Source organism: Colobus angolensis, unplaced genomic scaffold (genome assembly GCF_000951035.1).
Source record: "Colobus angolensis palliatus isolate OR3802 unplaced genomic scaffold, Cang.pa_1.0 Scaffold13, whole genome shotgun sequence".
NCBI classification, from domain to species: domain Eukaryota; kingdom Metazoa; phylum Chordata; class Mammalia; order Primates; family Cercopithecidae; genus Colobus; species Colobus angolensis.
In genome coordinates this window covers 23656647-23669720 of record NW_012114252.1, presented here as the reverse complement: position 1 = coordinate 23669720, position 13074 = coordinate 23656647, and the positions used below count along the sequence as shown (strand labels likewise).

The window sequence follows — 13074 nt, the reverse complement described above, 5'->3', positions numbered from 1 at the left end:
CGGCCTGAGGACTTCGACGACGCCGCCTACGAGAAGTTTTTCTCCAGCTACCTGGTCACGCTCACCCGGAGGGCGATCAAGTGGTCCCGGCTGCTTCAAGTGGTCCCGGCTGCTGCAGGGCGGGAGCGTCCCCAGGAGCCGGACAGGTGGGTCCCGGGGGCGCAGGTGGGTCCGGGGGGCGCAGGTGGGTCCCGGGGGCGCAGGTGGGTCCCCAGGGGTCAGGTGGGTCGGGCTGGGACGGGCGGGGCAAAGTCCGGCCTCCGGGAGCGGAGGGAGGGAGGAACCTTCCCGGGCAGGTCGGGACGAGGCTGCGGCTCGGAGCTAGGGCAGCCGCAGGGACCTGTTTTCCGGCTTTGAGATGGGCCGGCTGGTCGGACGCGAAGGAGGCCCGTCCCTCCCAGAAGGGAGCCAGATCGGGATGGATCAAAACTCGATCCATGCCGGGTGCGGTGGCTCACGCCTGTAATCCCAGCACTTTAGGAAGCCGAGGTGGGCGGATCACCTGAGGTCAGGAGTTTGAGTCGGGCCTGACCAACATGGTGAAACCCCGCCTCTACTAAAATTACAAAATTAGCCGCGCGTGGTGGCGCACGCCTGTAATCCCAGCTACTCCGGAGGCTGAGGCAGGGGAAGCGCTTGAACCCGGGAGGCGGAGGGTGCAGTGAGCGGAGACTGCGCCATTGCACTCCAGCCTGGGCGACAGAGCCAGACTCCATCCTTGTGACGGGACCCACAGGGTCCTGCTCCACCTGCTGCTCCCCCGGCGACCCCAGGCCTCCTCCTGCTGCGGTGAGCACTGGCCTGGCCGCCCGCCCACCCGCCTCGGGGTTAGCTGCAGGGTCCCCTCCTCAGGAGCTCCCCAGGCTTCCCTGTGCGGAGGGCACCCCCTCACCTCTGCCTTTCCCAGCACAGCCTCTGCTGGAGTCAAAAACCCTTCCTCCCTGCCGCGGATTTTTCATTCACTGCTCAGTCCTCAGAACCTGCGGCAGAGCCGGGCGACTTCCCTGTGTGTTCAGTGAATGAATGAAGTGTCTGCCTGGGGTGAGGGCTTGGTGGGAGTGTGCCCTGGAGCTAGGAACTCAGATAAGTGGGGTCAAAGGGGAGTCCTGGGGGCTTCCTGAGAAGGGGGATGTGAATGGCAGCAGAGCTTCAAGGGTCGAGCTGTGTGCTCCAGGCCGTAGGACCTGGTGGGGAGGGAGAGAAATGAAGCCAGGGGTCTTGCACCTGGGCGGAGAGTCGGAGGTGTGTGGTGACCACGGCCAGGCACAGAGAAGCCAATTGTTAAAAGCTTTCCAGGCAAGGGATGATAAGATCAATTTTTGCTTTTATTTATTTATTTGAGACAGGGTATCCCTCTGAGTGCAGTGGCACAATCACCACTCACTGTAACCTTGACCTCCTGGGCTCCAGCCATCCTTCCCCCTCAGCCTTCCATGTAGCTGAGACCACTGGCGCCGCTACCACTCCAAGCTAATTTTTAAGTTTTTTATGGAGATGGAAGCTAATATCCTATATGCTTCCCACAAATGCATCATGTCCCATCCCTGTGGCCCCTGCATGTTCACATGTTTCCAGTGGAATGGGTGTCTTTATTTTTCCTTTTGATTTATTCTTTTTGATTTATTTATTTTTGAGACAGAGTCTTACTCTGTCGCCCAGGCTGGAGTGCAGTGGTGCGATCTGGCCTTGCTACAACCTCCACCTCCTGGGTTCAAGCGATTCTCCTGCCTCAGCCTCCTGAGTACCTGGGATTATAGGTGTGCACCACTATGCTTGGCTAATTTGTTTTTTATTTTTTTAAATTTTGAGACAGAGTCTCACTCTGTCGCCCAGGCTAGAGTGCAGTGGCGTGATTTCAGCTCACTGCAACCAACCTGTGCCTCCTGGATTCAAGCGGTTTTCCTGCCTCAGCCTCCCAAGTAGCTGGGATCACAGGCACCTACCATCACACCAGGCTAATTTTTGTATTTTTGGTAGAGACGGGTTTCACCATGTTGGCCAGGCTGGTCTCAAACTCCTGACCTCAAGTGATCCTCCCAAAGTGCTGGGATTACAGGCATGAGCCACTGCGCCTGATTTATTCTTAAAAGTTAAACTGGTCTTTTAATTTTAAAAAGTAAGATAAAAGTATATAAGACATGTGAACTTAAAAAGCATAATTTATGTACATGGTAAACACTTTAATCATACTAAGGGCTACAAAGTGCAACAGGGAGTTTCTGTCCCACCCCTGGCCCCCATCTCCTGTAGAGATGACCGAAGGGGACTGTCCTTCCATCCCCCTCAGGAGCAGAAGTGCATGCTTGGTTCTGCAGTTTGCTTTAAGAGCAGGGGAAGTCCGTGGGAAGTCCTGTGGCTGTGACCTGGAGGTTGGTTACAGCAGAACATCTGAAAGATGTACAGTTGTGCATAAACTTTTTGTTTTTACAGAAAGCACAACTGCACATTCATTCTTCTGTCTTTGCCTTTGTCGTTTGGGTCTGTCCTATCGCTCTCCTTTTCTTTGACTAGGGGCTGCTAACTTGGGTCCCCTATTTTCCTTTATAGGGAACCACTCAGTGCGTTGCCCCCACTTTCCAATATGGATTTGGGAGGATGTTCTGGCAAGAGCAGGGAAAAGGAAAAAAGCAATCCGGATGCAGAATCCTCCAGATTTTTATTCTTTTCCCCAATCCTTTGCAGTTATTTTACACGTAATTCAACAGTTTGTTTTTGCCTTTTTTTTTTTTTTTAGCGTTGGTCTCTATAAACTCTTTCTAAAAATTTCACTTTGTTTTTATTGAAGTAACAACTTTCTTCTTTTTGCTTTATTTTTTTTTTTTTTTTTTTGAGACAAAGTCTAGCTCTGTCAGTCAGGCTGGAGTGCAGTAGCGCAATCTCAGCTCACTGCAACCTCTGCCTCCCAGGTTCAAGCAATTCTCCTGCCTCAGCCTCCTGAGTAACTGGGATTACAGGCACCTGCCACCACACCCAGGTTCAAGCAATTCTCCTGCCTCAGCCTCCTGAGTAACGGGGATTACAGGCACCTGCCATCACACCCCTCTAATTGTTGTGTTTTTAGTGGAGACGGGTTTTGCCTTGTTGAGCTCCTGAGCTCCAGTGATCCACCCATCTCAGCCTCCCAAAGTGCGGGGAAGACAGGCGTGAGCCACCAAGATGGGCTGATTTATGTAATGTTGACTGGACTGTGTAATTATGGTAGCAAGCGCCACTGGCATGAATGGGTCTGTGAGCACATACATCTCTTTGGTCCCCTATGAGCCTCAGCCTGCGGGGTGGGAGCCACAGGGCTGTGGGCCTGTTCTGCAGTGAGTGGGGATGCTGGTGACTCCGGTGGGAGGCTCGTGGAGTCTGTGGTCGCGTGTGTCTCTCCTGGCCTGGGTCCCGGTGTGACTGTCAGGGTGCTTGTGGGTACTGGCAGAGCCCCAAGTGCAGAGGGTCGGGTATAAAACAGGAGTGGGCAAGTTATTCCAAAAATGGGAGTACAACTTCTTCCTGCCAGGTATTCTGGGCTGACGGTGGTGAAGTTCGTTCTTCTGTTTTTGGAGGATTTTCATGTGCACTTCCCCTGTTAAAGTCTCCAGGAACACAATCATCTACCAATCTCAGCATTCCACATGTCTTAAGGGATAGTTATAATGTATTCTGCCTGATCACACTCTTGGTGGGTACAATAAATATTGTATTTTCCTTTTTCCATAGCAAATATCCACCAGGAGCCCTTAGGAAGACAACTTCCTCTTCCTCCCTAGAAAGACTAAATTCAACAAACTTAGTCCCATTGAATTCCTATTTCATTCTCCATCTCGAGAAGGGAGGTCTGCAGGGAAGCAGCTTCAGGGCCGTTGGCTTCTTTGAGGCCTCCTTCCTGGTGGCTTAGAATATTAACACCACCTAAGTTAAAATTAAATGGAGAAAACATATTTTCAAAGATATACCGAAAAACTGGGGTTTTGCCTCACTTTGTCAGGGTAGACGGATGGATGTCAGTTCTCTGGATGTAGCTTCTTTTTAAAAATTTCCCCACTGTTTTGAATTGATATTTTATACTTCTGCAAACATTAGTGACGCTCTATGGGTCAGCCCTGCCCCTGGGAAAGTGTCAGTCTGTGAGGACAAGTAAACGGTTTTCATTCTTCTATAAAGAAACAGTGTAAATCCAGATAACAAACTTATCAAAAAATCCCAGAATTCTTTGTTCTGTGAAGCTTCTGGGTGTTGCTCCAACTGCCAGAGCTGCTCGGGGACCTCGGGCGCAGGCTCAGTGCCTTCTGTTCACCTTACAGATGAGGAAACCGAGGCACACTCAGGGTCTGGAACCTGCAAGTCATAGCGGAGTGTCTGACTCCAGGGCTGGTGCATTTAACCATTTCGACCTTTCCCTTAAATACAAACTTGATATTATTGTTATTATTTGAGTCAGGGTCTTGCTTTGTCACCCAAACTGGAGGACAGTGGGACGATCATAGCTCACTGCAGCCTGGACAAGCAATCCTCCCGCCTCAGCCTCCGGAGTAGCTGGGACTACAGGTGTGCACCACCATGTCCAGCTAACTTTTAAGATTTTTTTTTGTACAGATGGAGTCTTCTAGGATTATAGGCATGAGCCACTGCACCTGGCCTATCAAATAATTTTCGCAATTTACAGTAAAATTCACTCTTACCGGTATATGGTTCTGTGAATCTGGACAAACACACGGCTAGGCAATCATCACCACAATCAAGATTCTGTCACCTTCAACAATCCTGTCCTTGGAAGTCGGCCCACTGCCCACATCACTGACCTCCTCCCCGTTCCCGTAGTTCAGCCATTTCCACGGTGTCGTCTGTGGAATCATACAGATTGTATGTAGCCTTTGAGTCTGGTTTCTTTTACTTATAATGCATTGGAGATCCATCCAGGACTTTGTATGTGACAATAGTTCATTCCATTTTATTGCTGAGGTACTTCCTTTTGTGGATGTACTGCAATTTTTAAAAATCCCTTCATCGGCTGAAGACATTTAGAATGTCTAAAGCCAACATTATAAACATTCACCTACAGGTTTTTGTGTGAACTAGTTTTCATTTATCTTGACTGAACACTTTGTATGGGATCGCTGGGTCATATGATAAGTGCATGTTTAACTAACTAGTTTTCATTTATCTTGACTGAACACTTTGTATGGGATCGCTGGGTCATATGATACGTGCATGTTTAACTAACCAGTAAGAAATTACAAACCGTTTTTCCAATGTGGCAATAAAACTCGGCATTCCCACCACAAATGTGCGCGTGTTCTAATTGCTCCACAGTCTTGCCAGCTCTTCATATTGTTGGTGTTTATTTTAGTCATTCTTTTGTAGATGGACTGTTCTGTCTGCATTCAATTTCCTTTGCACTTTTATCAAAAAGCAAGTGGTTCTGTTTGTGTGGGTCTGTTTCTGGATTCCTTTTTATATCCCGTTATTCCATTTGTCTAACTTTTCTCCAGTACCACATTGTCTGTCTTACTGCAGGTTTATAGTAAAGCATAAAATCAGGTAATATGTCTCCTCCAACTTCGTCTTCAAAATTGTTTTGGTTCTTTTCACTTTGCATATAAAGTTTAGAATCAGCTTGTCATTGTCTACAAAGTATTTTTTCCTGAAACAGTGATAAGGAGGTGTATATAGGAATCTGTAGATCAACTTTGGAAGAATTGACTTTTTTTTTTTTTTTTTTGAGATGGCGTCTTGCTCTGTCGCCCGGGCTGGAGTGCAGTGGCGCGATCTCTGCAAGCTCCGCCTCCCAGGTTCCCACCATTCTCTTGCCTCAGCCTCCCGAGTAGCTGGGACTACAGGAACCCGCCACCACGCCTGGCTAATTTTTTTGTATTTTTAGTAGAGACGAGGTTTCATGTTTCACGATGGTCTCAATCTCCTGACCTTGTGATCTGCCTGCTTCGGCCTCCTAAAGTGCTGGGATTACAGGTGTGAGCCACTGTGCCCGGCCAGAATTGACATCTTAATATTGAGCCTTGCCATCCGTGAACATGGTGTATCTATTAGTTTGTTTCAGTCTTGTTTGATTTCTTTTGCAGTATTCAGCATTTGGATCCTGCAAATATTTCGTTAGATTTTTACCTAAGTATTTCTCTTTTTATTTTTTGTTGCTATTGTAAATGATGCCAATTTTATTTTTTTTATTTTTATATATTTATTTTTTTGAGAAAGAGTCTTGCTGTATCTCCCAGGCTGGAGTGCAGTGGTACAATCTCAGCTCACTGCAACCTCCGCCTCCCAGGTTCAAGAGATTCTCCTGCCTCAGCGTCCCAAATATCTGGGAATACAGGTGCCTGCCACCACGCCTGGCTAATTTTTTTTTTTTTTTTTTTAGTAGAGATGGGGTTTTGCCATGTTGACCAGGCTGGTCTTGAACTCCATACCTCAGGTGATCCACCTGCCTCAGCCTCCCAAAGTGCTGGGATTACAGGCGTGAACCATCACGCCAGGCCCCAGTTTTAAATATACGATTTCCAGTTCATTATGAGTTTGTATAAGTACCACTGGTTTTTGCACGGCCTCTCCTTTCTGCTTCTGTCCCTCTCAGTTAGAACAGTCTCTGCCTGTGCTGGGACTCACCCTCTCCTGCTATTGTTCAGCACAGAATGACCAAGAACTCATTCAGAGCATTCCTGGTGAAGCTGCCCTCTAAGAGTCATGAGACCTACAGCAAACTTTAGTACGAATTGTACTAACTTGGAGGAAAAGTCAGGCTGAATTTATTGGTGTCTTTGGTAGAATTTTAAAAATAAAGCAAAACATGTTTTTCTTGTTCCTGTAAGCAGTGCGAATAAACCATAAACCAAGTGTACTGAGATGTTCTTGCCTGAACTTGATCCTCCAAATATGTTTCTAAACCAGAAAAGAGGGTTTCTTACGAGGGATTCTTTTTTTTTTTTTTTTTTTTGAGACAGAATGTCACTCTGTCACCAGGCTGGAGTGCAGTGGCATGATCTTGGCTCACTGCAACCTCTGCCTGCCACATTCAGGCGATTCTCCTGCCCCAGCCTCCTGAGTAGCTGGGACTACAGACACAAGCCAGCACGCCCAGCTAATTTTTTTATTTTTAGTAGAGATGGGGTTTCACCATGTTGGCCAGGGTGGTCTCGATCTCTTGACCTTGTGATCCACCCGCCTCCGCTTCCCAAAGTGCTGGGATTACAGGCGTGAGCCACCACGCCCAGCTAACTTTGGTATTTTTAGTAGAGACAGGGTTTCACCATGTTGACCAGGATGGTCTCGATCTCTTGACCTCGTGATCCACCCACCTCGACCTCCCAAAGTGCTGGGATTCCAGGCGTGAGCCACCGCGCCCGGCCCTCAAGAGGGATTCTTTGGCTTTCAGTGGATGGCGTTAGTGTCTGTTTTCTCTCTCCTCTGGGTCTTCCCTCCTTGCCCTTGTATCATTCGTCACGTATTTAGTGAGCTATTATTGCCTCCCGGGTTCCATTCCAGAGTGGGAGGCCCAGTGGACAGACAAGGGCCTGTCCTTCCAGAGCCTGATTTTCTCAGTAATCACCTAGCACACAATCATCTGCCTGTGTCCAGAGGATCATACACTGTGGATCACCTTGGAATTGGAGCTCATAAAATTTTACCCTATAGTGCTTTTCTTGACTGTAGCCTATGAAGTTATTGTAAGTTTTTATCAGCTAACTACAACTGGTGCCTCAGATTTTTTTCTTTTTGTGGCAGCTTATAGAATTTCGCAAATTGCATATGCCTTCTTTTCTGAAGTATGGTTTCTTTTAAAATAATGGTTTCTTTTCATATATGTGCAGGGCCGGGCACGGTGGCTCACACCTGTAATCCCAGCACTTTGGGAGGCCGAGGTGGGTGGATCACAAGGTCAAGAGTTCGAGACCATCCTGGCCAACATGGTGAAATCCTGTCTCTACTAAGAATACAAAAATTAGCTGGGCATGGTGGTGCATGCCTGTAATCCTAGCTACTTGGGAGGCTGAGGCAGGAGAATTGCTTGAACCCGGGAGGCAGAGGTTGCAGTGAGCTGAGATTGTACCACTGCACTCCAGCCTGGGCGACAGAACAAGACTCCGTCTCGAAAAAAAAAAAATACGTATAGTGTAGTATCAAAGGAAAACAGCAAAACTTTAAATATTTGCTTTGAAAATTAACTGTTTTGTAGCTTAAGAGCACAGTGTGGCAGCTTTGGACTTAACATAATTAATTCGGATGTTAGTCATGCATATCTTTTCCATCTGCCTAAGAAATTACCCAGTATTAGTAATGAAGATAGCTCATGGCTTTTGACTTCTGTCCCTATATGTTTATTAGAAAATACTAATTTTAGAAAATTGCTAATTACTTTTTCACATTTTTATTGTCAATTAAAATATCCTCACAAAATGGAGTAGCTTTCAATGTATAGAGATAACTGCACAAGGAGGACAGTGACGTCTGCCACTAAAACCGTGGTCTCCCAGCGGCGGCGTCCCACCTGAAGTGCTCACAGCTGAGCCCAACCAACGCCCTTGTTCTCAGCTTGGCCTCTCACTGTTTTGCCCCTTTGCTGCTCCTCTGCACAGCTCTTAGGGAGCTTTGCAGGGCGGCCATCTGCTCTGCTTCCTGACCACCTGCATAGGATGGCGAAGTGGGGGTGGGGGTGGTTCTGTAGCCAGTCTGATTTGTGCGCTGTTGAGAGGGGGAGGAGAGCAGAATTTTTGAAGAAGTATATGTACCAGTTTTGGTGGAGATGGATGAAGTTCTGGGTCTCTTTAATATTCGATTTAAGAAGGTAAGTGGTGAGAGCGGAAAGTGTGGCGGGAACGTGCGGGCCCTGCAGGCCTCTGGTCCAGCTCACACGCTGTCTGTCCTCTCGGCCTTCAGTGAAGCGCTATGTCCGGAAAGGGGTCCCGCTGGAGCACCGTGCCCGCGTCTGGATGGCGCTGAGTGGGGCCCAGGCTCGGATGGACCAGAATCCCGGCTACTATCACCGGCTTCTCCAGGGAGAGAGAAACCCCAGGCTGGAGGACGCCATCAGGACAGGTGAGGCGGGATCCGGCTCTGGCACAGGGCCCGGGGCCAGAAGGAACTGGTTTCCACCCAGTGTCTAGTCTCAGTGTCCGGGAGTGAGTGGTGCGTCTGCTGGTTTTAACTTAAAGTTACGTCTTCCTCCACGAAAGAATCAAAACTGAAGCCTGGCTGGGCGCGGTGGCTCAAGCCTGTAATCCCAGCACTTTGAGAGGCCGAGGAGGGCGGATCCACCTGAGATTAGGAGTTCGAGACCAGCCTGGCCAACGTGGAGAAAGCCCCCCTCTACTAAAAATTCAAAAACAGCCGGGCATGGTGGTGCGTGTCTGTAATCCCAGCTACTCGGGAGCTGAGGCAGGAGAAGCGCTTGAACCTGGGAGGTGGAGGTTGTGGCGAGCTGGGGTCGCACCATTGCACTCCAGCCTGGGCAACAAGGGTGAAACTCCATCTCAAAAAAAAAAAGGAAAAGAAAAATTGGTTAACCTAAATTGAATAATTAGATTTTTAGAAAGTATATCTGCCCTTCTGATTTTAACAGTTTTTGAGAAATACACACTTAAACACAATATACTTAATTTTAAAAAACCCAGTGGCTTTAAAGTGCTGTGAGGTTAGAAAGACTTGGGAGGGTGAGGACGTGGTGCATCCTGCTGCCCTTCCTGGGGGTCTCCTGTCCACAGGGCTGAGCCAATGGGGAGGGGGCTCCCCAGGCTGGGGGCTGGGGCTGCCAGGGAGAGGCTGCATCCTGACTGCAGAGTGATTGCCGCCAAAGGTCTCCAAGCAGATGCACAGCCTGGCGGCCAGAAATGCTGATTCAGGTTGGGAAGAGGAGAGCTTGAGTGCAGTGGGGAGGGGGTGCATAGTAAAACAGAGCACTGCTGTCTGAAAAATGAGTTTAAAGGCTCTGTTTTGTGGTTTTTTGGATGATTTTTTTTTTTGAAACAGGTGTCACTCCATTACCCAGACTGGAGTGTAGTAGTGCAGTCACAGTGGGTGCTTACTGCAGCCTTGACCTACCAGGCTCAAGTGATCCTCCCGCCTCAGCCTCCCACGTAGCTGGAAGTGATCAGGACCGCAGGTGTGCACCACCACACCTGGCTCATTTTTTTAATTTTTATTTTTTTGCAGAGATGGGGTTTTGGTTTTGAACGCCTGGGCTCTGAGGATTCTCCCTCCTTCACCTCCCAAAGTGCTGGAGTTACAGGAGTGAGCCACTTGCCTGGCTGAATCTTTTTTTCAATTATGGTAAAATATGCCTAATATAAAATTTACCATTTCATTTTCCCAAGCTGAAGCTCTGTCCCCATTGTCCAGCACCACCCCCGTGTCCTTGCCCAGCCCCTGGCAGCCCACTGTGCACTTGTCTCTGTGCTTTGGCAACTCCAGGATCACATAAGAGGAGTCCTGTGGGCTGCGTCGTGTGCGACTGGTGTCCTTTGCCTCGCTTCAGTCCTCAGGGATCCTCTGTGCTGCATCTCGTGTGAGAATTTCCTCCTTCTTTAAGAGTGAATAATATTCCACGCATGGGCAGACAACATTTTGTTCATTTATCCACCTGTCAGTGGACCCCTGGGCTCTCCTGCCGCATGGCTGTTGTGGGTGGCACGGCCGTGAGCCTGGGTATGTGGATTCCTGGGTATGTGGATTCCTGCTTTCAGCTGTGGGCCCCTACCCAGAGTGTGGAGCTGCTGGATCCATGGCCGTTCTGTGCTTAGTCATTGGAGGCACCTGGTCAGTTATCTTTCGGGAACCATGCAGTGGATGGTCCAGCCCCACAGAGCCAATGCCAGGCCACGCAGTGCAGACAGAAAGCTCCCATGCTCTTCCATCTCCACGGTGGAGATGGAGCCATCTCCTTTCCCACAGGATGCTATCAAAACATATCAAGACGCTTAGCATGGTGGCTCCTGCCTGTAATCCCAGCACTTCGGGAAGCTGAGACAGGCAGATTATTTGAGCTCAGGAGTTCAAGACCAGCCTGGCCAACATGGCAAAACTCCGTTTCTACAAAACAATACGTAAATTAGCCCAGGCATGGTGGTGTGTGCCTGTAGTCTCAGCTACTCAGGAGGCTGAGGTGGGAGGATCACTTGAGCCCTGGAGGTCGAGGATGCAGTGAGCCGTGATTGCACCACTGCACTCCAGCCTGGGTGACAGAGTGAGACCCTATGTCAAAAAATATATATATATGGAAAAACTCAATAAAAATATTACATAGAAATGAACACAGCTGGTCACTCTAGTCTGAAATAGCAAAAATACTAACTTCCCCTTGACTGATTCCAGTTTTTAGAATGTTTAGAATTCCATTAAAAAAAAAATGCTCTTTTGTAAGAAAACACACAATGAGAAATAATGTGCTCTGAGGCACTGAACTAATGTTCGCCCAAATCTAGTTTTTTGTAAGCAAAGGCAAGGCCCGGGGCCAGAGGTCGGAAACAGACTCACAGTGTTTTGCAGCCGTTGTGGAGAGACCATAGGCGGTTGGGTTTCTCCAGGGTGGGGTGTGTGTGCACATCTCAGCATCACGGCCGGCGGGGGCTGCTGTGAGTCAGTCTGGGAACCGGCCGTCCGCTGGTGACCGCGTGGGGTGCCTGGTGAACACCTCTAACGGAGGTAGGGCCAGTGGGAGCAGAAACCAGTGGAGCTGTCAAGCCGGCATTATCCTTCCTGCTCGGCTTAAGTCCGGGGTTAACGTGGAGGTCAGCTTCAGTGAGGCCTGGCACTGGGTCAGCGTGAGGCTTGGTTAGTCTCGACCCATGTGTTATCCGGATCCCCGGACACTAAACAGCTTGTCCAGGGCCACTGTCCTGCCAAGAGATGCCTGGGCCGGACAGTGGCGGGGCTGGTGCCGAGGAAGGAAGAGGCCGGCAGGGATGCCTCCTGCACACACAAGCTGACAACGCGAGGTTTATTCAGTTCTCAGCCGTGTCCTTTATCTCTGAGGAGTCTCAGTTTATTCTGTCTCCTTCTGTTTTGGATCTTCGGAAATAGGAAAGTGTCCCAAAGTTTTGTGGGCATTTCTCTCCACCTGTCACCCGGGGTCCTCGAGGCAGAGTTGCCTCCACTATGCGCAAAGTGCGAGGTGCAGGAGGCCTGTGCTGGGGGCTGGGAGGAGACGGGCATCAAGGAAGGAGCGCCATGGCCTGGCCGCGAGCTCTGGGTTGCTCTGCCGTCCCTGACTCTGCGGGAAGGACGGTTGGGGCCCCCCTCCACCCCGAGTCCAGGATCACCCCCTCCTTCCTGGCCCAGTGAGCCTGTCGCTCTGGCTGTGTTGAGTCTGCCGTGCGGCCAGGGTGAAAACCAGTCTATAAGTCCCAGGTGGAAGCCAGGCGGCCACCCTCGGGGCAGCTGGAGGGGTGGGAGGCTTGTGGAGCAGACACCCGTGGGTGATTCCTTCTGGATTTCCCGCAGACCTGAACCGGACCTTCCCCGACAACGTGAAGTTTCGGAAGACCACGGACCCCTGCTTGCAGAAGACCCTGTACAATGTGCTGCTGGCATATGGGCACCATAACCAGGGAGTGGGCTACTGCCAGGTGAGCCTTGGGACCCTTTGAGGCAAGCATGAGGTGGCTGTGAGGACGGGTCTGCCCACAGCTGCAGGCTCGGCGGTGACGGCTTCATGTCTCTGTCAACGATGTTCATGAATTCCACATCCTGATGCCCCACTGAGGCTCGGACACCATTTGCCAGCAGGGAGGACAGGGAGCAGCAGCTGACAACCTCGTTTCGGCCTCAGGCAGTGGGAGGAGAATCAGTGAGCACGAGACACAGAGGGCGAGTGCTGTGGGGTGCGTGTGTGCTGTGGGAAATGTGTGCTGTGGGGCGTGTGCTGTGGGGCATGTGTTGGGCGCATGTGTGCTGTGTTGTGGGGTGCGTGTGCTGTGGGGTGCGTGTTGTGGGGCATGTGTGTGCTGTGGGAAATGTGTACTGTGGGGCGCGTGTGCTGTGGGGCACGTGTGCTGTGGGATATATGTGCTGTGGAGTGCATGTGGTATGCCATGGGGCGTGTGTGCTATGGGATATATGAACTATGGGGCATGTGTGCTGTGGGGT

General features: G+C 50.0%; 1 protein-coding gene across 1 annotated transcript in view; it reads left to right on the top strand.

The window, feature by feature from the left end:
• GRTP1 (growth hormone regulated TBC protein 1) overlaps positions 1–13074 on the top strand; it is a 46681-nt gene that overhangs the window by 1017 nt on the left and 32590 nt on the right. Inside the window, 4 exon segments of the mRNA XM_011933954.1 lie at positions 5–96; positions 98–146; positions 8872–9030; positions 12430–12554. Coding sequence (XP_011789344.1) covers positions 5–96; positions 98–146; positions 8872–9030; positions 12430–12554 — 425 coding nt within the window.